This window comes from Filicampus tigris, chromosome 3 (genome assembly GCF_054856515.1).
Source record: "Filicampus tigris isolate MCC_2025a chromosome 3, RoL_Ftig_1.0, whole genome shotgun sequence".
In the NCBI taxonomy this organism is placed as follows: domain Eukaryota; kingdom Metazoa; phylum Chordata; class Actinopteri; order Syngnathiformes; family Syngnathidae; genus Filicampus; species Filicampus tigris.
Window position 1 is genome coordinate 13,503,158 of NC_141219.1, and position 24,541 is coordinate 13,527,698.

The 24,541-nt window shown below is 40.7% G+C and overlaps 1 protein-coding gene across 8 annotated transcripts; it reads left to right on the top strand.

Moving 5' to 3' along the window:
- Nucleotides 1–1,304: 1,304 nt before the first annotated feature.
- rufy2 (RUN and FYVE domain containing 2) lies at nucleotides 1,305–24,511 on the top strand. Of its 8 annotated transcripts, none has more exons than XM_086024780.1 (21): nucleotides 1,305–1,395; nucleotides 2,429–2,482; nucleotides 8,533–8,702; nucleotides 12,599–12,772; nucleotides 12,857–12,974; nucleotides 14,623–14,724; nucleotides 14,870–14,993; nucleotides 15,066–15,130; nucleotides 15,203–15,268; nucleotides 15,356–15,425; nucleotides 15,514–15,615; nucleotides 15,805–15,921; nucleotides 16,010–16,102; nucleotides 16,558–16,632; nucleotides 16,757–16,854; nucleotides 20,681–20,800; nucleotides 20,965–21,094; nucleotides 21,798–21,916; nucleotides 22,202–22,250; nucleotides 22,324–22,404; nucleotides 22,482–24,511. In XM_086024780.1, the coding sequence occupies exons 3-21, from the start codon at nucleotides 8,627–8,629 to the stop codon at nucleotides 22,623–22,625; spliced, it is 1,923 nt and encodes a 640-aa protein (XP_085880906.1). In that variant the 5' UTR covers nucleotides 1,305–1,395; nucleotides 2,429–2,482; nucleotides 8,533–8,626; the 3' UTR covers nucleotides 22,626–24,511. The 8 variants fall into 8 exon arrangements, with proteins under 8 accessions (XP_085880906.1, XP_085880907.1, XP_085880904.1 ...); XM_086024781.1 differs by having other exon boundaries at nucleotides 1,392–1,528; nucleotides 2,425–2,482; XM_086024778.1 differs by lacking the exon at nucleotides 1,305–1,395 and adding an exon at nucleotides 8,065–8,279 and having other exon boundaries at nucleotides 2,447–2,482.
- Nucleotides 24,512–24,541: the final 30 nt, after the last annotated feature.

Below are 24,541 nucleotides of genomic sequence, written 5' to 3' on the forward strand. Positions count from 1 at the left end.
ATTGCAAGGAACTAATTTATATATATATATATATATATATATATATATATATATATATATATATATATATATATTTTTTTTTTTTCAAACATTAGAGTAAAAGAGGGTCTGAAAATGTCTGGCAGTGAATGAGTTAACCAGGTCATCGGTTGCACACACGCAGACGCTAGTGCTGCTTGTGTGCCACCTCTAAACGGCATTCCTGTGTTAATGCATGAATCGTGACACTTTGACTCCGTGTGTCTCTTTCTTCCCCTCCTTCTGGCCGCGGTTCAGATCCCCCTCTCTTTCTCACTTGTGTCTCGGGTCCCGTAACGCTTTAAGGCTGCACAGATGTCTTTCCACTGCTTCTGTCTCTGAAGTGCTCCGTGGGTCACATGTATGAAGATCCAGGTTAACAAACAGACAGATTGGGGAGGTGGCTAAAGAGGGTCATGGTCAAAGGTCGGCATAATAGGGAAATCCCAAAGCTTGACGCATGGAGCCACTTATCTTCCTTGTGCGGTGACTTTTTAGAGAAGCTATTTGGATCTTGTCCACGTGAACGTCTTTATGTTGTCTGCTGACTGCAATCCCTCCTCCTCCTCATGATTGGCCTCATTCACTATATTTCCTCAAATTATGGCTTTAAAGCTTGCAAGTTATGTTGCGTTTCCTCTTCAGGAAGTGTATGTATACATTTCTATTGCATCAAAGAGTTAACTGCTTACTGCTTATCCCATTGTAATGTTGTTACCAACCAAAAAAAGCAGTGCCTACTGAGGCATGTGATGATGAAGTGTGCAGTCTTACCGGCTACCACTCACAATTTATAGTTATATTTCGATTTTCTGCTCTCAGCTCCCCAGACTGTTTTCTCCCAGAATGCCTTGGTCCAGCCTGCTTAGGTTCCATTTCTCTGCATGTTCTCTGTCATGCCTTTTTACTGTGACATACACATATGCAATATATCAGTACCTTTTGTTGTTGATGTTAGTCATGAACTACCCTCATCCACAACATATGGAAATGTTTCTGCTTCATCTTGTGTGACGAAGAGTTTTACAAGGAGCTGTTATCTACGTCTTGCAAATTTGAATTTGTGAATACTGTATCTGAAGGGAATATTTGACATTGTGTTAATTCAATTGTTGGGAATGAAATTAATAATAAATGGTATAATTAGGGCGGACTGTGTATCGGTCAGTCATGGTGAAGAAGGAGCTGAGCCGAAAAGGCGAAGCGCTCGATTTACCGGTCGATCTACATTCCTATCCTTACCTATGGTCGCGAGCTGTGTGTCGTGACCGAAAGAACAAGATCCCGGATACAAGCGGCTGAAATCATTTTCCTCCGCAGAGTTTTCCGTGCTCTCCCTTAGAGATAGGGTGAAAAGCTCGGTCATCCAGCTGGCAAGTGATTCGATTTCACATTTTTTTGTCACATTTAATTGATCTGAAATGCTTTATTTATTGATAGCAAATATACATTTGTTCAGCTATCTATGCCAGTAACCTATGTAGCAACTTGTTGCCATTCATACAACAGAGTAAGTCGTGCCTTACTGCAAGTTGCCTGTATCAGTTTTGTGTTCAGTTAACCAGGCCCGGATTTCAAAATGAGTATGTATATTTGTGAGGGAGATGAAATCAACATTATTTCAGTATTCATACATTTTTGACATTTTTGTTGTGTAGTGGTGTGCCGTGAAATGTTTTTGGAATGTAAAATGCGTGCTTTGGCTGGAGTATGAATAAGTAGCAGTTTTTCACCACTGCAAGATACAATCAAAATACTGTCATAAAATACTGCATACAAATACCTAGTGGACATTTACCTAAAAGTCTGTTCACTTGTACACCGAGACCCACCCCGCCAGTTCAGATGCACCTCAACTAGGAACCTAAACACAGAGCTCGCATTTTGGGAAAATGCGAGACTGGTGTCCATACATTATTTTGTAGTACATGATTGGAAAAATAGCTCCAAAACATTGGCATGTTCTTCTTCATGTGTATCAATCAGTGTCACAGCTATAAATGTCTTACTGGAAACGCTTTGATCACAGAGGACAGAAAATTTGGACATTTCATTTTGAGGAGCACCACAGGTTGGTCACCTTTTTCCAACTGGATTTTCCATTATTGGACCACAGACCTTTTAAATGATACCTATCGAACATTATTGTGACGAGCACTTTTGTTGTCATTAATCCTCAAGCACTTAATAAAAAAATAAAAAAAAGTATACCCTCACCTTTAGGTCGGCTGAATTTAGGCTATTGATCCAATACAATAGCTGAATCAAAGAAATGCATAATAATTGCAATCATAATAAAATCACACTTACTCTTTGATTGCAAAGTCCATTTAGGCCTGTTGAGTATAAATTTCCATAAGGACGCAGATGGAAACATTAACTTGTTGGTTCTTTTTATGACCTTAGACAGGCCTCGGCCAAATGATTTCGGTGAGGGCCAGGGGAAATTCTTCAGCAGAGCCTGGTAAGTTATTTGACCTCCACCCAGACACACGCGCGCACACACATGCACACATTAGTGCAAGGTAGGGGGTCGCATCCCAGTAAAAGAGGTGATAGTGCTTCAGCAGGTACATGTCACCCCATCCTGCTCTTTGATTTGCACAGACGTTTCCCTTTAGCATTGGACCGACAAATGCACACACAAAGACCTTTGGTGCGTTCATAAAATAACCACGTGTATCACAGCCTTTTATTGTTTTTTTTTCAAATTTTTTGTATTGTTTGTAAAGTGCTTTGTTACAGCTCTAGCTGTTATGAAATGCGCGATATAAATAAAATTGTATTGTATTGTATTGTATAATCTGGGGAAAAATGGCAAATATGTCTGTCGATGTCAGTAAGCAACATTTTAAACAATAGTTTTAAAACTAAGAAATATGTACTGTATTTATTCCCAAAGACTAGGTATCCCCAATTTAGGGTTGGGTGGCAAAAGGGGACGTAGGTCAAATTTATTTGGTATTTGTACATTACAGGGATGAACTAAATTTCCAATTTGAGTGTTGAGCTGAAAAGGTTTGGTAGAATATAAAACAAACAAAAAACAAATCTTTTAATGTTTGATTTTAGCCCTGGTCCATATTTGGTAACCTTAAGTCCGCATGCCTCACTCTCTGGCACAAACAAAAATGTGACTTTCTCCAAGTCAGTCAGTGAAGAAAGGTAACAATAATGATATTGAAACATAGAATTGTATGAAACAGACCTAATAATATCATAATGATTACTTTTTTTTTCTTTAACATTTAAGGTTGAGGATAAGTGGCTTGGATAATGGATGGATGGAAGAAAGAAGCCATTTCACTCAGTTCAAACAGTTGGGTTAAAAATAACACAATTTTGGGTCAAAAATGGACAGATCCACTAATTGGTCCCAATTTGACCCACTTTCTTGTGTTATTCTGTACAGAACAGTACCATTTTAGGGGTTGTTTTGTACAAAACTACCCATTCTTTGGGTTGTTTTCTGCATAAACAACCCAGAAAGTTGGGTCAAATTGAGAGTTAATATCCCCGATGGTCATGTGCCATACAGTGATAAATACTGTAGAAATCTCATTTGCAATTAATGACACACCTTTGTGGGAGTATTTTTGTATGCCATCAAAAATATTGATTGTGAAAGTCAAGGTTTTCTATCAAATCTTTTGGGGGTGACCTCATTATTATGTTGAGCGCTTGAATAGGAATACCATACAGTATGTTAATGCAAGTAACCATTATTTCCCTCGAGACGGTGTCTTTGCGTGTGTATTAGGGGGTTAGTTAGAGGATCATCTCCTACTGTCATTGAGGTGTGAAGCCTGGATTTCTCATGTCCTCCTACACCCCCTCCCTTTTTACACCAGACCAGGTGTCAAAGCCCCCACTGAGGTGACACTTTTCACTGGTGCGAGAAAGCGCTTCCCTGCAACAACGTGCACGCACACATACACAAATAGCAGAGGACAAGTCGTGCTGGGAAATGGCTTCTCTTCTTGTATCGGATCAAAACAGGAACTTTTCCAGAAAGCAAGAACCAACTAAACTAAAGATGTCTTCTAACACACAAGCTTTAGCATCCACTAATAGTCGGACTTGCGGTTGACCTGCACTGAGATTCATGCAGTCACTGAGCATTTACAGTATCTCTACCTAATGGGTGTCTGTTTTTAGGAAGCTTGTCTTGTCCTGCTCTTCCTCCTCATTTCCCTTTACAGATAAATATGTCACTCACGCTGTAGAGATGTGTGTGTGCGTGCGTATGTGTTTGTGTGTTGGGGGTGGGTTTGGCGGGGGATGTTGAGTCACCCACATGAGGGCAAACACCTTTTTATGTCAAGGCCCCAAAATGACTTTTAAGGGCTGAAATTTCGGGTCCGTGTGAATGAGCATTGTTTTGACCACATTTCAAAAGCCTGCAGAAGTGTTAGAAGTACTCAAACTCTATACTTCAGTACTTAACTAGAAGTACATATCCATGTAGAAAAAAAAACCTGGTAAAAGTAGAAGTATGGATTGAATTCCTGTACTTAGGTGAAAATGAAATAAGTAGTCTTCAGATTCTGATGATTTTTTACTGTCAGTTGTATACAACGCCTGTCTTGAAAACTTGCCACAACAAATATGTTTTTGACCACAAAATAGTTTCCCTCTTTTATTAAATGACAAAGTGCTTGTATTAAGGAGAAGGAAAACAAATCAGCTTAGGTTGCATCACATGTTGTTGTGTAAGCGCTAACTACATAGCAATGGCTTGACTTTTATACTGTCAAAAAATGTTCCCCTCGCTATGCTAGTTCTGGAACCGAGAAAGAAAAAGGCTGAATTCGCTAATGATAATTAAGGCTTGAACAACTAAAGATTTTTTTTTCATTTTGTAGTTCACTATAATGTGATGAAATGGGAGCCGCAGTTCTAACATACTGGGGAACAGCAAAAAAGCGACTGTCTCGCCTGGTTGTACGACCTCGAAAAATACTTAGCTCTCACAATAAATTACATTAGCAAAGTAGGCCCAGAGAAGGCAGTGGTTTTATTCCTAAATATTATTGTAAGCCACTTTAACGTAACGCACAGTTTGAACATTAACACTGCATTTAGATATAGGAAAAGGAAACTGCATCTATCCATTTCTCTTTAAAAATGTACAACTTGTAATGGCATTTCCTCCTTGAAAAGCACCAGCACGGAACTATTGAATATAACTGTTACACAAGCCCACGATATCATACATTTAAATAATGAGGTTATTTTCCCTCTGGATGGCATCCCAGTAGCTTGAAATAAATGTAGACTGGAAACATGTAACCATCCATAAATTGCGATAGGAAATGTCTAACGTGTTGCCGTGTGTACGGGCCATTCAGTGATTATTTTGCATACAACAAGAGGGAGCCACACTTTGAGAATCACTACTAGCCTATATCATTTATGTTGCCTCTTAATGAACATGCCTTAAGACTCTGGATGCCAAAAAGTATTATTTTGGATCACACACACCTCAGGTAATTGTATACAGCGATAGCTGTATCTGCAGGTGCAAGTCACGTAACTTCCGATGATACGATCTGATAAAAGTTGTCCTCGTCTATCCTCCAAGTGTGTCTTGTTCCAGATGGGGGGAGCGTCCACGTGGCTCCCTCCAACACAGGCCACGTTTGATGTTGCCACCCCCTCGGTTTTCACATGTTAATGGTTTCAAGCACTCTTCACACTCGTTTGGAGTCTTTTTGTGGTTACCGTTTATAAACTATTCAAATCACACTTCATTTCAAATAAGGCCTTTGAGTTTGCCATTCCGAACTAAGAGATTCAAACGTGCCATTTGTTTGACACAGCGACACATTGGAAAGCAATTGTAACCATTTTTCATTTCATAGCATAATACATTGCACTCTTCTGCCCCCCCCCCCCGTTTAAAAAAACCCCACGGCAAATTAAGTTGTATCAAGTGTCCTCCAGCGTGTGGTTGCGTTTGTTCTGAATACTGTACTGCCACTGTAGAGTTTACTAAGAGAGTAAGTCTGCCATCTAGCGTTGATTTGTAGAAACACATCACATTGTTTCGGGGGGGGGTTAGTAGCAATTCATGTATCGAATGATCATCCATCCGAGGCCTGTATCAGCTAATTAAATAATCATATTCATAACTAGCGAGTTGTTGCTATATTTCCAAAGTAAATGATGTAAGTTAATTTCATGCTGAATTTGTCCATTAGGCAATCTTGTTTCACACAGCGCTGTTCAAAACACCAGGTTAAATTAGCTGCCATTTCTTTGAACGATCCTTAGCGCATCTAACGCCATATCTGCGTTTTAAAAATAATGAAAGCACAGTGATGTTTTAAGTGTGCTTTCAGTGGAGGATATTAAAACGTGAAATATAGCGTATATCAATACCCAACAAGCGTGTTTTACAGATTCCAACAACCTTCGCTATATAGAATATGCATTTATAATAAATTATAAATGGATGGATGGATACATAGATAATGCTACATTTTCTTAGGATGAGCATACACGAATTATAGAATGGCAAAGGTTAAAGTATGTATCATGATAAACTACTACATAAAAACAAAAATCTGTCCTCAATAAATGAAAGTTAAGAAAAGAGGTGAAATAATTATATTCCACTAATACTCTACACGTTACAAAGATAACTCCCATGAGTTATGATTGACACTGTCACGAGATATTTATTTACATGTGGTGTAGAACTGTACTGTGAGCACTATTTCCAAATATAGTGGCACCCTACCTTAGATTGTATAAACAACAATTGTATACGGAATGCTTTATTTTGGCAGTCTGCAAGTCATTCATCCCTACAAGGTCCTTCTGTCCAATCATCAGTCAGGGATCAGATTCAACGCTACTCAGATACTGTACCGTTCACTGACATGCATTATACACTCATTCACATCTTTGTGTATTTATAGCACATGAACAGTAAACCTATCCACCCCTCTGCTACTTGCCTCCCTCAGTGGATGGATCTTGCGGTCTCCCTCCCTCCATCCTCTCGCATCCCTCCCTGACTGTTCCCTCCCCCCCTCTCTCATTGGGTGCTGTGTGGGGTGATGGTTGTGGTTTCAGTCCGTGATGTCTCTGCCACAGCGTGTACTGGAATAGATAGATAGATAAATAGATAGATAGATAGATAGATAGATAGATAGATTGATATTTGTTCGCAGTCATAAAAGTGGAAGTGATATTTGCTGAGCTCCTGAGGTAAGATAAACATCACGCGATATTGTTTATGGGCTGATGGCATGACACTTAATGTATTTTCTTTCATGTGTACTGTCAACAAAGCTGTCCAGGTTGTGTTAATACAAATATATGCATTATTTGTCAGTAATTTGCAATATTTCTCCGAAACATACAATAAGTTGCATTCAGGCAGTGCTGCAGAAAGGCAGGCATGTATTGCCATAAAACAGTATCCTGTTCCAATTGGAGGAAAGAGCTTTCACTGAGCAGTGTGAGCATCATTGATTGGCTGGTAGAGCCATGTGTTGTTGAAGGCTGTGTCATGCTCATAGCACATTATTGTACATGTGGGGTTCAGGAGGGATTCCGTGAGGATGGGCTTTGAGGCGGAGGATGTAGGTGGTGAAGAGATTGCGAATGCTTTTGTCAACGTCTGTATTGACCAAAACAAATACAGTGGAACCTCCAAAGTTGAACCCAGTTCAATTGCCGGTTCACTTCCAATTTGTTGTAATTTCTGTTTGTTTGACCTCTAAGGTTCGACTGTAGCATGAATGCGTAAATATACAAGTAGACTTTCATCGGCGTTTTTACGTACTGCTTTTTCTTTGATATACCGGTACTGTCAAATGTCAAGCCCAACAAGCAGAAGATTGACGATTAGCCCTACATATGCACATTGAACTGCTCAACTCACACATTTGACTCATGTTACCTACATGTCAGGAAAAGTAAAAAAAAAAAAAAAAAAAAAACAAGCGGGAGATTTTTGACAGTATGAAGCAGAAGTGGCCAACAGACCACAGGGCGTCAACACTGAGTCATGAGCAACGTTTTTCTCTGCAGGGACTTAACACAGTGAAAAAGGATCTGGAAGTAAACCAGTCATATGATCCATGGTCAGCCATAAGCTATTAGGGCGAGAGAGGACAAAGGGATCGAGAGAGCGCTTAGTGCACAGCTGAAAATGCAAATGAAGAGGAAAAGTGTTGTAACGGACGCTCCATAGGGTGTTAGCTTCCATGTTTCTGCTCATGGATGCCTATTTCCAAAGCTTCAAGGTAAATTTGATTTGATAAGGAATACCTAACAGATTGTTTGAGTACTAGAGGTCCTGTGTGATGTACTGTATTTTTATTTGCAATAAAGAACAAGGCAGTGATAGTGAAGATTTGCGGGACAATGTTATGTTGCATCAGTCATTTTTCATGAAATTCTTTGATATGTTGCAATATAGATCTTGTACAGTGAAAATAGGCACCTCGAAATATGGTGGGCTTTCTGCCGATAACATCTGCACATTCTCTTCTCAAGCACACCGACGTGAGCCATTTAGAAACTCTGGAATCGGTGTGAACCACTATCACATTGGCACCGAGGGACCAGGTCAAGGAGGCTCCCGCCGGCCATGTATTCCCCCCAAAGCCTCCATCGCTGGGGCATCACTCACAGCGAGAGTATGGAGCGCTTAGCCTACAGCCAAGGTAAGATTCCACTGCAATGAGCTTTCACTACTGCCTGACACAACACTGCAAATGCACTACTTCTATCCGCGCAGTGCATTTGATCCATAAAACAACGTCAGGTACACCTGCACAATCTAATAAAATCCATCCCAATAACTGCATCAGCCTTAGTTTTTATCGACAATGTTGCATGTTCTCCCCGTGTTGCGTGGGATTCCTCCAGGTTTTGCGTTTCCTTCCACATTCCAGAAGCATGCACATTATGTTTACTGAAGACTCCAAATTATCCATTGTTGTGAATGCTTGTTTGTCTTCATGTGCAAAGTCAGCTGGGGTAGGCTCCAGCTCACTCGTGACCCTAATACAGACAAGCGGTATAAACAAAAATAAATTCAAATACATACTGTAATCTATTTAAAAAATATATACGCAGTCCAAGAAAATTATTGCAGCATCAGGCGGACTGTTGGGGAGAAATAGGGAAATATGGTTGTGCCAAAATGGCAACAATAAGCAGTAATATCTGCTGTTCTGGAAAACATTCTCTCTCTAGAATGCAACTTTTGCTGTAATCTTATAGCTAAAATGCACCACACTAAAATGACGATACAAATTGTGGCTTTTCTCGAGGAGTAGTCATAGGTCAGTGATTCTCAACCAGTGGCCGTGGCACATTTGTGTGAGAGATCATCAGGTGTGCCGCGGGAAATTATCCAGTGCCAATTATTTTGACAGTAAATAAATATTTTCTCATTTAAAAAACTGTTTTGTTAACGCATGTATGACAACCACGCATAGTAACAGGCAAAACAATAAAATGTTCCTCCACTAGGTGACAGCAGATACATAATGACCCTGTATAGCAACTTTTTATGAATCATTTTGCTAATTGGTGTGCCATACGATTTTTTCCGATGTGAAATATATGCCTCGGCTCCTTAAACTTTGAGGAAAAACTGCAAAAGGTGTTTAATTATAACCTATTTTTGCCAACAGGGTACCTGAAATATACAAATACAATATGATTCAAACTTTGATAACCAGTGAGTGGAAAGACCACATCTGATTAACATCTCATCATTGCTTTTGTATTTTTTCATTGTATAAAGACTTTGTAGACACCCTCTATGTCTTTACTCGTTAAACTGTCTTTTCTATCCATCCATCCATTATCTACATAATGCATAATTACAACTTTATTCCAGTAATATTTTGATGTTATTTTTGTTATTTCATGACTACAAGTCATTGTTCTTGTATGAGAGGAATTAGCGAAACATGGCAGTGCAAGCAATACAATAACATGTTCTGTTCTGGAAAACATTCAAAAATAATCCCACTTTTGCTCTGATTGTATTGCTAAAATTCCTCCATTTATTAATTTTCTTTACAGTTTATCCTCATTAGTGTCGTAGGCGTGCATAGAGCCTTTCCCTATAGTTGACTTGGGGTAATTAGAGTGGCACAACCTACATTGGTAACCAGCCACAGGCCACATAGACAATCAAAAAGTCACACTCACATTCACACTTAATTGCAATTTAGGGGTTTAAGGTCCATTGCTCTAAATTTTAGTCTTCAGTATGCATATACAGTATTTGGAATGTGGGAGGAACACGGAGTACTCTGCGAAAACCCACTCAATTCTATACAGAACATGCAAACTCCACACCGGTAAGGCTGGAGTCTGGCTTGAACCCCCAACTGTTGCGTGTCCACCGTGCTGCCCCAACAGCTAAACTGTATTACAAAAAAAAAACGAGTATAAGTGGTAACAAAAAAAACGAAGCCCATTACATAGCGAACATGAATATTCAATGTTATTCAGATAACCTTAAAATTACGTAATTTGTGTAATAAATTAAAGCGCTGTTATTTTTCGTCCTCGTACATTCTCGCGAGAACAGCCATTTTTTCTTATGGGGGCGGTCATGCAGTTGTCTGTGCAGCCTACAGGGGGCGGCAGAGCGGTATCCATGACGTAGTGTTTCCTTTTGTGTGTCTCGTGAGCGTGTTGTTGACACCGCCCCTCCGGTGAGAGGCTGCAAGGCGGGTGGCACTGTCACAAGTCGACTGCGGCTCACTTCTGCTCGCTGTAAACATCTCCACGGCGACACCATGTACGGAAAAGAAAGCGTCTCCAAGGAGCAGCACCTCTATATTTTGCCTCCGCCGGTGCTACGGACGTTCACCATGTAGACTACCGAACGACGCCTAGTTACGGTTGGCGAGCCTCACGTCACCCCTTGTCGTTTCTTTTGGCCTCGCGCTTCACCTGTCAGTATCGGTCAGTGTTTAGCTGATGCAATTTCTGCTATTTCTAAAATACGGTTGTGAACGGTCTCCAAGTAGCTCAGCGTCAAGCTCACTCGCCGAGCGTGGGGCCAGAACCAGCGGCTGCTTGGCCCCAGAGACGTAGCCAAACATGGCATCGGCCGCGGAGCACGACTTAGCTCTTTCCGAGGCCGACGGCAGCAAGGACAAATCTCAGGTGTTCGGCATATTGAGGTTACAAGAGGAGAAATCAAACGTCGGCGAGAAATGTGTTCCCACCGTGAGGGGTGGCGGGGGAGGAGACGGACGATGGCAGGCTCCCATCTTCGCGTTAGCCAGGAAAGCCTCCGAAACCATTTCGGGAAGCATTCACGTCCTGCCTAAAGTGTCGGAGAACAAAGCATCCGTGCCAGGAGAGTGGTCCGTTCAAGGTACAGTATTTTTATCCGTACATTTTATGTAGCGCGTGTCCTCATTAGCTGCTTTTGGGCAAGAGACAGGGTATATATTCCCAGACTCGTCATCAGCCAATCGGAGGACACACAGTCATTCATACATACTCACAGTCACATATATTTGCCATTAGAATTTCAATTAACCCACTATGCATATTTCTGGAATGAAAGGAAGCTGAAGAAAACACATGAACTATGCCATTGCGCTGCCGGGTAGAGTATCTGGAAATTCACAAAAGGTAAAACATTGTATTCGGATGTGACCCAGAGATGCAGGATGTATTACCTGGGTAAATTGTTTCTACACAACTCAAAGAATCTGAGACGACGAGGAACAAACATGACACAGTTAGGAGTGTAACCTCTTAGCATGGCTAAAATGACACCATATCCTCATATGTACAGCCGATCGATTGTTCATATCTGGGTGCTGTTGCATCTGCTGTGTTTCACCGTCTTAACAGTTGACAGCCTGTAAGCATCACATGATGCTCTGATGGGGGCTGAATGCACTGATGCGCCAATAAAATAAAAATGACTATTACCATGTCATCCTTTAAAAAAAAAAAAAAAAAAAAAAATATTTTTTAAACTATGTTATTTTTGTATTTGTATCTTTATTAGTTCAGTGTTTTTATTGTACTACCTTTTTAAATATACTTCTCATTCTCTTCTACTGCTTTGTGTTGTGTATGGCCATCACCTCCTGATTTTATTGTGTCCTGCCTGTACAGTAGTTGGTTGATCTGGCTAACCAACTAACCTGTTTTCTGAAGCTGAGCCGTGATTGGTCGTTACCTGAGCTCTGAGCAGATCTGATGTCATTTTCAGTCGCCAAAAGTGACAAAATCGCCGCCCCCTGAGATGGCTAAAAAGGGGGGGAGGAAACCGTTGTTTAAGCCACGCGAGCCAGCACATAAGATCCATGAAAGTGCTTGAGGCCAAAAGTTAGTTTTAGATGCTGCAAGGCCACCGAACACAAGTCATGAGGAGTACAATCTATTTGAATTGTGTTAACAACTTACTAAAAGTCTCAGGATTTAAATTTGAATGATGATGTACGTTTGTGTGCATATGCGCATGTGTGCCTGTCTGTCCTTTCTTTATTCATTTATTTTTCTCTTTCTCACTTTCTTTCTCTTCTTTGTCTCTTTATTTCTCTGTTCCTGTCTGTCTCTCTGTCAGCCTTGCGGGATCCCATGGCCATGGAGCGAGCCAACCTGCTCAACATGGCCAAGCTGAGTATTAAAGGCCTCATCGAGTCAGCACTGAGCTTTGGGAGAACGCTGGACTCGGACTACCCGCCTCTTCAGCAGTTCTTCGTTGTCATGGAGCACTGTCTCAAACATGGTCTGCGAGGTGAGATGACAGCAAGTTGATGTTGCAACTCCCTTCCATTTGGTCCTATGTGTAAGCATCCTCTTGGCTCTCCTATGTTTCCAGTGAAAAAGTCCTTTCTGGGATTTAATAAGTCTCTTTGGGGTCCCTTGGAGCTGGTGGAAAAACTTTGTCCAGAAGCAGGGGAGATCTCAGCCTCTGTACGAGATTTGCCAGGACTCAAGTAAGGAGTAAAAACGGCCCATGATAAGGAATTCAACCAAACATTTTGGGGAAAATATATCTCTAAAGTTACATATAACCACTGTCATACAATACTCACAACTTCAGGTCAGTGAGCAAGTCAGGATCAACTCCACAAGAATGTTTTTCTCTTTTCTTTTTGCTGTTCACATGGTAAAGAGTAAAATTGCGATATGACCATAAAACTGGAGTTGGGCGTCGCAATGAAAGTGGCACATGCATCTCTGTCCTGACTTTTGAGCAGAATATGTCTAAATAATGGGTCACCAACCACTTTGAAACTGATTGCTAATTCTTGGGTACTGACTAATGCAAGGTGCTAGCAGTTGCATACACACTTTTGAAATAACATATTTGCTGAAAGTACCTTTTAATTATGTTATTGAGCTGTCAAGGTGTTAACTTTGGAGGTTAATTTAAATGATTTAAGAGTTTAAAAAATGAAACGCTATGTTATTTACTTCTTCCTATAGCCTCTCTGTTCACGTGGGTACCCAAACTTCAGAGTCACTGGTGTGAAAATGGACAACCACAGACTTTAGGTAGTTGTACTTTCAGTTTCACCTGCGTGACGCATTTTGGAAAATTCTAAAGTAATTTGCGCACCTTGCAAAGCCAAATTCAAATACCATATTAGTTGCATAACTTTTGTGTCTCATCTCAGAGCAAAATACTCTGTTGAAGTGACACCTCCACAGGGCCTCGCAAATCAACGCTGCTGGACTGTGGTGCTTGTGGGCAGAACTAAACATTGTACAGTAGAAGAATTGTATTCAAGGATCAAAGAAAGAATTACAACGGTCTTTGAATCTAAATGTACTTTCTAATTGAACGTCCCATTCCAATATTTTACCCAAGTAAATATGTAGAAAATATTAGCAGACAAATGTGATTAATCGCAATTAGTTATGGCAAAATGTCCGATTAATTAATTAAAAAATTGACAGCTGTGTTATTCATGATATGTTTATGAAGACACCGATCATAATGATTTCTCACAATATTTATTAACAATCATTTAACAAGGTAGAAAAAAGATGAATATAAATCTCAAAGTTTTTCCAATTTTAAAATGTTGGCAACAAGTTTATGAAACCACAAAGACCAATCACTGGTGAGCTGTTTTTAGAGCAGGCCTGCAGACGACTCGTGAGGTACTTGATTATTTAATAAATGCTAATAGTTGTTTTTTCTAATTCAGAGGTTCCACTGCACATTCATCGAAGAACACACAGACACATGTGCAAACGCAATATGACATACGTGAAAAAAAGTTACTTTCACTTCCCTACTACTCACTACACTATGCTGTTCTATATTCTATTGCTTTAAGCACTGTGTATAACACACATTGTAGTATATATTTTCATTTACCGGTAGTTAAAAATCCACTAAAGATCACTGCTTGAAAATGTGACTTGGTTAGAATATTTTTACTAGTCTGAGCCAACAAATGTGCAAATTTTTCTCCGTTTGTGTTGAGTCAGACATCTAGTCCAGTGTTATTTCCAAATGTGCTGTTTTTAAAAAAAATTTTTTTTACGATGTCTATTGTCGAGATTTACATCGACGTGAAAGAAAGAAATGAATTCAACCTGATGTTCAGGTAACCTTTTCTTTGCATTTAGGAGTCCCTTAGGTCGGGCCAGGGCGTGGTTGCGACTGGCGCTTATGCAGAAGCGGCTGGCCGACTATCTGCGACTCCTCATCACTAGGAAGGACTTACTCTGGTAATTGTAAACACCCCACACAAATGCAAACAACATACTTTTGATAATGAGTATTAGAATTGTTCACCCAAAGCAATATGTTGAGTGTGGAGAAGTTGGAGCTAGTCGGGCTGGTCTGTGAGAAGCCATTGTCATTCCTCTGCAGTGATTTCTACGAGAATTCGGCACTGATGCTGGAAGAGGAAGGCGCCGTGATTGTGGGCCTGCTGGTCGGCCTGAACGTCATTGACGCCAACCTGTGTGTCAAAGGCGAAGACCTGGACTCTCAGGTAAACGCAATGTTGTTTTATGTCCCTTGGTTTAATGAAAAAACGAGATCATCATTCATAATCTATTTTTAGGTCGGGGTGATTGACTTCTCCATGTACTTAAAGAATGACATTGATGATTACCGGAGCGAAGAGAGGTACGTTCTCCTAATATGTATTCTAATGTTTCATGAAGTACCCTTTGAATGCGAATGTTTCCATGACTACAGGAACAGCCAGATAGCATCCATCTTGGATCAGAAAAACTACGTAGAGGAACTTAACCGGCAATTGAAGTAAGACTTGACTTTTGAGCTTACAGTATGGAATTTCATAGATATTCAAGGAAATTGTGCTTTTGTGTCAAATATTGCCGCGTCCAGTTCTACAGTTCATGGGCTACAGGGAAGAGTGGACTCTCTGGAAAAGTCCAACTCTAAACTCATAGAAGAGGTGAGACTCAGCATCTTTGGTGGCGATCACGAAAATGAAAGACACCGCTTAACTTCAATGTCAGTCTCTTTCAACTTTTTTGTCGCAGTTAGCTATAGCCAAGAACAACATCATTAAACTGCAGGAAGAGAACCAGCAACTAAGGAGTGAAAACAACCTCATTCTTATGAAGGCACAACAACATTTAGAGGTACTCACACACACTCAGGTACACTTTTTTTTTTTTCCCTCATTTGAGCCATTCGCAAAGACACCGTTTGTATTTGTAAGAAAGCATTTTTTATCCAGCTCTCATATCGGACCTCATTAGGCTGCTCGCGTCTGCCGAATGTTGTGGACAGTCAATGCATATTGCGTCTTTCTTTATTTTTTTTTGCAGGTGTCTCAAAGTGACGTGTCAGTGGAGAGAGACACATACAAACAGTCTCGTCAAGGTTTGGATGAAATGTACAACGAGGCGCAAAGGCAGCTGAAGGAGGAGTGTCAGCTCAGACAGGTGAGACTGCGCCTGTCTTTTACGCGTGCACCATCTAGCGAGTTGTAACGACAGCAGCGCTTGTGTACGTCGTGTGCCTTACCGTCAGGATGTGGAGAATGAGCTGGTGGTCCAGGTGTCAATGAAGCAGGAAATGGAACTGGCCATGAAACTTCTCGAGAAAGATATTCATGAAAAACAGGTGCAGAGTACGTCTCACGAAAAGTGTACAGTACCAGTCAAAAGATTGGAAACTAACCATTCAGTGTTTCGTCATTATCTAAAAAAAATAAAAATAAAATATGTATCCTGAGTTGTAGATCGATACTTAAGTCATTGACATTATGAAGAAATCTTGATGGAATTGTTTTGTCAGCAAAAAAGTGTTACTCAAAACTAAATGTCTTATAATTTAGCTTCTTCAAATTTGGCACCTTTTGCCCATATCACAACTTGGCACATCTTGGCTTTTTCTGAGTCAGCATTATGATGTGGAATGACTTTCCATTCTCATCTGTGTATTATCAATTAGTTAATAGCTTGAATTTCTTGACCTCCTAATGTGTTTGAGAACATTTGAATTTGAAGGTGTGTTTTCCAAACCTTTGACCTAATACATGTTGATGAATTTGTGCAACTGTTATTGTCTACAAACAGGACACGTTGATCGGTCTCAGAAATCAACTGGATGAAGTCAAAGCCATCAATGTCGAAATGTATCAGAAGATGCAGGTGCATACAAACACACACACTGCTTGCCTATTATGATGCGCACATGTACGGTACATACTAAATAGGATCTTCCGTTAGACTAAACTAGCCAACAGCTTCTGAGCCAAACATTCTCATCTTGTAGTCATCTGATGACGAAATGAAGAAGAAGAACAACATGATCAGTCGTCTTGAGGAAAAGACCAATCAGATCACTGCCACCATGAAGCAGCTGGAGCAGAGGTGAGCAACACAGAACATCTTGGTCCAACACAAACAAATCCTTTTCCCTCTTTTATCTCCTTAATTCATCCAATTCCTGGTTGCCGTATTTTCGATTTTGGCGATATCGTCAGGCGGTCCTGGCTAGGCGTTGTACAGACCAGTCGACTTTACGACTCCACTATGATGATGAGAGCACGATGTCAAGTATTTGTTAATCACGTGTTTTTGCAATGTTTGAGGAGGAGCAGATGAGTGCTCCGAATGAAATGAGTCGGTCACCTTAATTGATTTAAATTTTCTGCTATTTCTTTCTATTGGGCATATGCGCTGTCCATTGTCAGTGAATATAGATTCTTGTAAAGCATTACATCTTGGTTTTTTTTGTTTTTTTTAATTCAAGTACTGTACCAAAAATATCAATGACACTATCAGTGACTAGTTGCTGACTCGACTTATCGTATTAGTGTTGACTTTAAATATTTTGTAATAATGCAAGCCCAAGTCCTGACTGAAGCCTTGTAGAGGAGAAACAGAGGAAAAGGATTTTGGTCTTCACTCCTTTCACAAATGTCAGGGTTTCTCCCAAGGAAATCACCAACAGAACATAGAGTATTTCCCCAAGGAACTCATTGTCATGGCAGCGCGATACGCAAAGTTAGACAACAGTCGCTCCAGTTAATCATTAAATACATGAACTTTGTCATGTGTGAAAACACTCGGTGAGTTTCGAAGAATTCTGTTTGTTCATTTCTGTGGTGGGTTCAGTTAGTTGTTCACGTTCCCTGGTGCCTTTGTGGCAAAGTGATTAAAAAAAAAAAAAAATTTCAAACAGAACAATTTTGTGAATTTTGAGGATGATTCCACTAACCTGTTTTTGAATTCTTGCGAATGACATAAAAAAACAATCATTTTTTGTAACATCAATGTAATTTGTTAGAAAAACTGCATCACCGCCCACTTTTGTTTGAGAATTTTGTGGTGTAGCATGCCATAGAAAATATAGTCATATAAAATTTTGACACAGGACGCCAATGGAGTAGATGCCTAATGATTCGACTGCGTATACGATACACAGTTTATAAAACATTTTAGCTCCTTCTTTCCTGTCATCGAAAAACCCATCAATGAAAAAGCATCAAATACATAATGGAGCATATTTTCAGTCACACTCAAGATTCTTAGTAACTTCTTCACGATATCCTGGGAGAAATCCACTGACGTATTGAAGCTTCCACGCATGACAAGTTTTGTTACTGTTGCACCCCGTCTAAGCTGATTCATGAGGAATCGTCCTCACCGCATCAGTGAGAACCTCCCATAAACTCCTCCCCCACCCAAGTCACCCACCCATCAGCTTAAATGTGCTCCATCCTCTCTGTGAATGTTTCCCCCCCCCCCCCCGCGCTGACATAGTTACTTATTTTTGCGAAGCTCAAAAGGACGTTTTCATTTACAGCCAACTGAATCAGCGGCTCTGTATTGCGCAGGCATCAAACTGTGCTGTGATTGCCTTCATCTTCCTGCTTCTCCTCACATTCCCGATAGAGTGAAAAATAACCACAATGTGCAACTATTGTCTTGAGTGTCATGGCGGCCAGTTAGAATACTGATGTATTGACATCCTTTCTTCCTTCCTTTTCTTTCTGATCTTTTTTTTTTTTTTTTTTCTTTCCTTTTTTCCTTCCTCCCGCCTGTTTATCTCTTTTATGCCATGAAATCACCCATTGATTCATTTTACCCACATTGCTTTGCGATTGGTTCCACCTTCCCGTGTGCAGCGACAAAGATCTGTTAAGTCAGACCAGAACTCTGGCCATGTCGTTCGTCAAGTGTGCCAGCACAGACACCGAGCACCAGTACAAGCTAGTCAAGGACATCTCCTTCTGAGCATACTCATACACACACTCACGCGGGGACCGACTGGAGCAATTAACCCCGCTTTATTTTTAGTTTTATCCTTTTCCCACACGTTTTTGTGGACTGTGCAGTTTGGGGGAATATTATCGTTCTTTTGTGATGATCGGGGTTGTGAGGTCTCATTTCCGCGCATTGTCACGTCAGCCTTTTCTCACCGTAACGTCCCTCGAAGATATTGGCGGGAGGCCGTCCGTGTGGGGTACAAACTTCACATAATTGTCTAGCACACGCGCCACTCGACATGCCAGCGTGCTGATTTTAAGATGATTGACATTGACGATAAAGTTCAGGCTCTGAACGATACTGAACATCTTCATCTCAGAGCAATAACTTACACAACACACCAGTGGCATTTTCTGATTAAAAATGGCGGGGCACCAACCACTTAGGTAGACTACATATATGAACATATAACATTTTTAAAAATTGTACAATCCGAGTTATTATTCCTGCTAGTATGTACATTTAATCTATCAATCAAAATGCTATTACTGTAGTCACATGAGGAAGAGAGACCACTTTAATATAGAGGAAGTGTGTGTGTTGCGTTATTAAAAAAACAAACAAGTGTGAACTGAAATGGAGACTCTTACAATTAAGCAAACTTTAAACTTGCTGTTTACAAAAAGCAGATTGCACCACTGACGGTCACGACGCAGTCAGGATGGGGATCTCTTGCAGCCTCACAAATGGATTTGATTCCGTTGGATTACTGATTATCGATGTATCTCGAATCGATCCATATTCTCCTCTATGCTATCTTTTTCTTACTATTTGACTATTTCATACTTTTAATATAATTGTAAGATCCATATTTACATGATATTGCAGGTCCATTTTACTTATATCATATCTTTTGTCAAAATAAAATGGAAGCAATATCTGAATCCATGTAGTACAGTAATCGCCCTCTCCGGTGGGGGCTACATTCAAGACCCCCCCCCCCCCCGCGGAATAAAAACAATACACGACTCAAATACACCCGAGGCATGTTTTTTTACAGCATTTCAAATTTTATTTTAGATTTTTAAATGCGCTTTAGCAAGAGTAATAGATAACAGAAATACGGTACAAACAGCATGAAGTGTGCCATGTTCCCAAAATATTTGAGTTTATTCTTTGCGACGTGTCGCATTGACTATCCGGTGAGTGTTTCACTTCCAAGTTCCTCTTACTTAGCTATTTGAGTATTTAAATTTAGAAATCGATTCAGGATGTACATAGCGATGCATCTTGGAATCTATTTTTCGAACCCGTCCCTACGACAACAAATAGTTGACATAATCCGTTCATACTCATGCTGCAATACCAAGTTGAGCAGTAGACAAGACAAACGTGGAGGAAATTATTTGAAAACTGAATCACATGTCTTAAGTATAAAATACATAATTGAATAAAATAGAAGTGCGTTTTTTTTTTGTTTTTTTTCCACTTCAGCTCCATCTGCTGGATCAGGTGGGTCACTTCCCCTCTTGCCCTCCAATGCAAAACTCCCCAACTGTAAAAACATTGAACTAAGGACCCTGAGTGTTACATAGACACAGTCGTGGCTTGGCACACTATTTATTGACTGTAATGATAGATTGGGACAGTAAATCCGTGTTTATAGAAACTTACCCGTAGAGGGATTTGTAAAAGCTCATAATATCACTGTCTTTACCACCTTGACCAATAAAATGTGATGTTTTGAATGTGCTTGGGAGTGTCTGTGTCGGAAGCTCACTTGTTGATCGCAGGCCACCTCCGCCATCTTTCTCTCTGCCTCGGTTGCACGTGTTTAAGTTTTCACCCTCCGTTGGACGCCTTCGCACATCATCCTGGTTCTTTTCTCCTTTGCCATCGTCCTCCTTCCCCCTCCTGCGCCATTTTTTTTTTTTTTTTTTTCCTCTCCATGGGCCTGAGTTTGTCGCTGGTTGTAATGGCGCAGATTACAGGAGGCCGAGAGCCACCGCACCACGGCCGAGGAGGGCACCAGGCGCTTCAAGATGGACTTTGCCAACAAGGCCGACAGCCTGCAGCGGCAGATCGACCTCAGAGAGAAACAGCTGTAAGCCCAGCGGACACACTGCTGTTGTTAACGCGGCCTGAAGATGTCACGTTTTTTTTTTTGTTGACGAGGAAGCATATATTCCGGGGAGCAATCGTTGTTTGCGCTGATTTAAAAAAAAATTTTAAATTTTTTTTTATGTGCGCGTGGTGTCTGGTTGGCAGTTTGCAGCTGGAGACGGACTTGAAAATCGAGCGGGAGTGGAGGCAAACGCTGCAGAACGATCTGCACCGGGAGAGAGAAACGGTGGCTCAGCTCAGGACGCAGGCGCTGCAGATCAACGGCCTCAAGATGGTAACAAAAGAATTTTGAAAGAGAGCCTTAACAAGAATCTTGCGTGGCATTGTGGCCAAAGGTAGAATGCTGGTCAATTAGGGGCGACTTATATTCCAAAAAGTATGCAACGTACAAGCTTTGCCTGCAGTCCGCTTAGTTTCATGCTAACAATTCAAAACGCTATAGATGGGCTAACAAATACTACAGCATTGGTGTTACAGCGTTCAACCCAACAAATATTTCAAGTCAAATGGTGAAGCGCAACATGACGGATAATATAATGCTCACAGGCATACATTCTTTATCTTAGATGAAGAATACTATTACTGTGACTTAATGAGCAATTGCAACTCTCTGTATTATTCTGCTCCCAGGTAGCCAACATAAATGACTTGATTGCGCACAACTGATCTACAACCTCCTGAGTCACTGACATTGGTCGACTTCCAATTTTCCATTCCGATCCATTTTAAGACAAATATGATATTGGATCGCTGTCTGTTAACACGATTGCGTCACAAGTTGTGAGGTTTGAATCTCGACGCCGGCCTTCCCGTGTGGAGTTTGCATGTTGCCCCCGTGCTTGCGGTGTACTCGCCCAAGGTCAGCTGGGGTCATGGATATTATCCATCGCGTTGGTTTACCTAATGAAGCGAGTGTCATTGAATACACTGTAAACCATGGGTGTGTGTTTTTTTTTTCTTTTTCTTCCCGCCCACAGGAATTCCATCGCCTGCAGGACGAGAACTTCCAGCTGAAGAGCATCTGTGAAGACCAAGAACAAGCTCTCGAGGAACTTGGCTCTAAACTTAGCGAGTACGTCTGCTATTTAACTCGCATGTAGGTTGGCATCCATGTCATAGCTGAAGCGCCGCTGGGATTTCAATTTTGATTATATTTCCTCAAATAGTCCATATTCGCCTTATGTTTTTGAACTCATTTGATTTAAAAAAAAAAAAAAAAAGAAAGGTTTAACGACTTGGTGAAAATCCTCATTTTTTAATTGCATTATTTATCATTTAATCATAAAATGAAGAAAAAAATAGTAAATATATCATGGTGTACAACAAACCAATTAGCCATTTGTTTAATGTGATACTATGACCTCCTCGCTTTGTCAAACAGGTCCAAAATGAAAATTGAAGACATCAAGGAAGCCAACAAAGCTCTTCAGGTAAAATATACGCTGTTGCATAGCATCACCGAGGTGGAGTTAGTTGTAAGCTTTCGTGTGGCCGTTGTTGCAGGGCGGCCAGGTGTGGTTGAAAGACAAGGACGCGAGCCACTGCAAGCTGTGTGAGAAGGAGTTCTCCATCTCAAGACGCAAGGTAAGCCCCAAGTCAACACTGACTTTGCTCACTTCGGTTGCCTGTATCATCATCGTCGTCGTCGTCGTCATGTCCAGCATCACTGTAGGAACTGCGGAGAGATCTTCTGCAACGGCTGCTCGGACAACGAACTTCCGCTGCCCGCGTCTCCCAAACCGGTGCGCGTGTGCGACACCTGCCACGCTCTCCTCCTCCAGAGATGCTCGTCCAATCCCACCTGAAGCGTTAACGCTACCTCCACCCGTACGACACCCTCCCGTCTGCAAGGTCCATCTCTTGAAATCTTGCATGCACATTTGACACCATCACACTGGGATTATACTGGATTGATTTGGAAGTTGAGATATCGACATACCGTGTTTCCTCAAATAGTGGCCTCCACTTGAATTAGACGGCGTGCCTCATTACATATAGTAAGCGCCATTACCACGAAGCACACCTCCAGCATTACAAATGTGGCATCTGTAAAGCTGAGGTTTACAGCGGTGTTTTGAACACAAACTGTTTTTTTTTTTAACATTTCAGCATTGAAAAGAAAACAAAACACGTTATTCCGGTTACTATATAAGAATTCGACTGACTAATTCATCACTCTCCATCAGTGTCAGGGTGCCGCCATGTTGGGCTGCCCAACAAAATAAACATCACAACTACCCTTGCAAACGTCAAGTGACCAGACCTGTAAAAACTGTTTAGGAGGCTATATGAGGAAATACAGTATGCTGTATGTACTGTATATGTTTTTTTTAATCAAATATCGTAATTGCCTAAGTCATTTTTGAAGGTTTTCGAAAAACCTAAATTGAGTTCCATCAATTTAAGCCTTTGCATATTACTCGGACCTGGATGACTGAGCAGCTATACCAAGAAGTAATTTTTTTTTTTTCAAATTTAAAAATGACTTGCAATTATGCTATGCCAACTTTCCCCACTAGATGGGGCAATTACACTTTGAGCTTTCATCCACTTGCTCATGACAAATTCATGATGTGTGATGGGACACATTGTGGTCATCTATGGCAGTGCACGTCGTTTGTCTGCTCAACAGGGCCAAATGTTCACGGATGTTTACGTCTCCTCATCTGGATGTGCTGCTGTTGTGTTAAAATATTAGAAACTCTGTCCGTGCCCTGTAGTGTGCGTTCTGAACTCAAGTAAGGACACTTAAAGGCACCGAAAGAAGATGGACTTCCCCGGCTGTAAAAGACGGGACTTCACACTAAAGGAAAAACACCTAAGATTAAATGACTGACTGCATAATGTTTTTTGAACCAATATGTGATCAGATTAAGTGCCACCACTAATTGAAGATTAGCACTGGAAGAAACTAAAGCACAGAAAGTTTACTGCCGCTCCCCCTCAAGGCTGCTGCTCTTGTTCCGTGTTGGTGCCACTCGAGCTTGTGCAAATACTGTTAGTGCCAAAATGAACCAGGGACAGTATTAACACTTTTGAGTTTCATTGTAGAAAACAGCAAGACAGGTCTAGCAGGAACAAGTTCCATTTACAGTTGCTGTTGGTTTGAGGCACAATTGCGGTTGAATGCTGCTTCAAGGAACCTGGAAGTATATTTCTTTTGCCATTTTCTTCTGTTCACTTAATTAACTGACCTGCTAAAAGTTGCTGAGTCCTTTTTTCTACAGTTTTATTTTTCTTTTCTTGAGAATCGAAGTATCCTAAATTAGGATGAGCGGTTCAGAAAATGGATGGATGGATGTTGACTGGTCCCATGACAGAATTTAACTGTAGATAAAAGTCTATAGTCCATTATCAAGTCTACATGCTCATCTGCGCGCTCTGGTTTTGTACTTAGCGATCCGGACAAGTGACAACCTGGAAGTTGCCACTTTTTTTCTAATTTATTCCAGTGTCAACGGATAACTCTTACTATTATCTAATTCTGATTAACACCTGGGCCTCATTTTACATAGTTTTGCTCTTATGTAAAGGAGTCCCAGTTCTCATGGGGATATGTACAGTTTTTTTTTTGTTATTGTTTATACAGTATTGTTAATGAAAGTGAACTTTATCACCACATGATTTATGATTGCCAAAAGTATGCTGCCTTGACTGTAGCAGTTTTGATTAAATGAAATTATAAACTTGATCCTGTAACATTATTTTGACATTTCTTTTC

What these genes read in the sequence shown, in the direction of transcription:
- rufy2 (XM_086024775.1), top strand. Translation starts at nt 11,110, where the DNA reads ATGGCATCGGCCGCGGAGCACGACTTAGCTCTTTCCGAGGCCGACGGC. An exon ending in TCTCAAACATGGTCTGCGAG is followed by an intron (nt 12,773 to 12,856) that starts GTGAGATGACAG and finishes CTATGTTTCCAG; the next exon opens with TGAAAAAGTCCTTTCTGGGA. An exon ending in ATGAAGCAGCTGGAGCAGAG is followed by an intron (nt 16,855 to 20,680) that starts GTGAGCAACACA and finishes GTAATGGCGCAG; the next exon opens with ATTACAGGAGGCCGAGAGCC.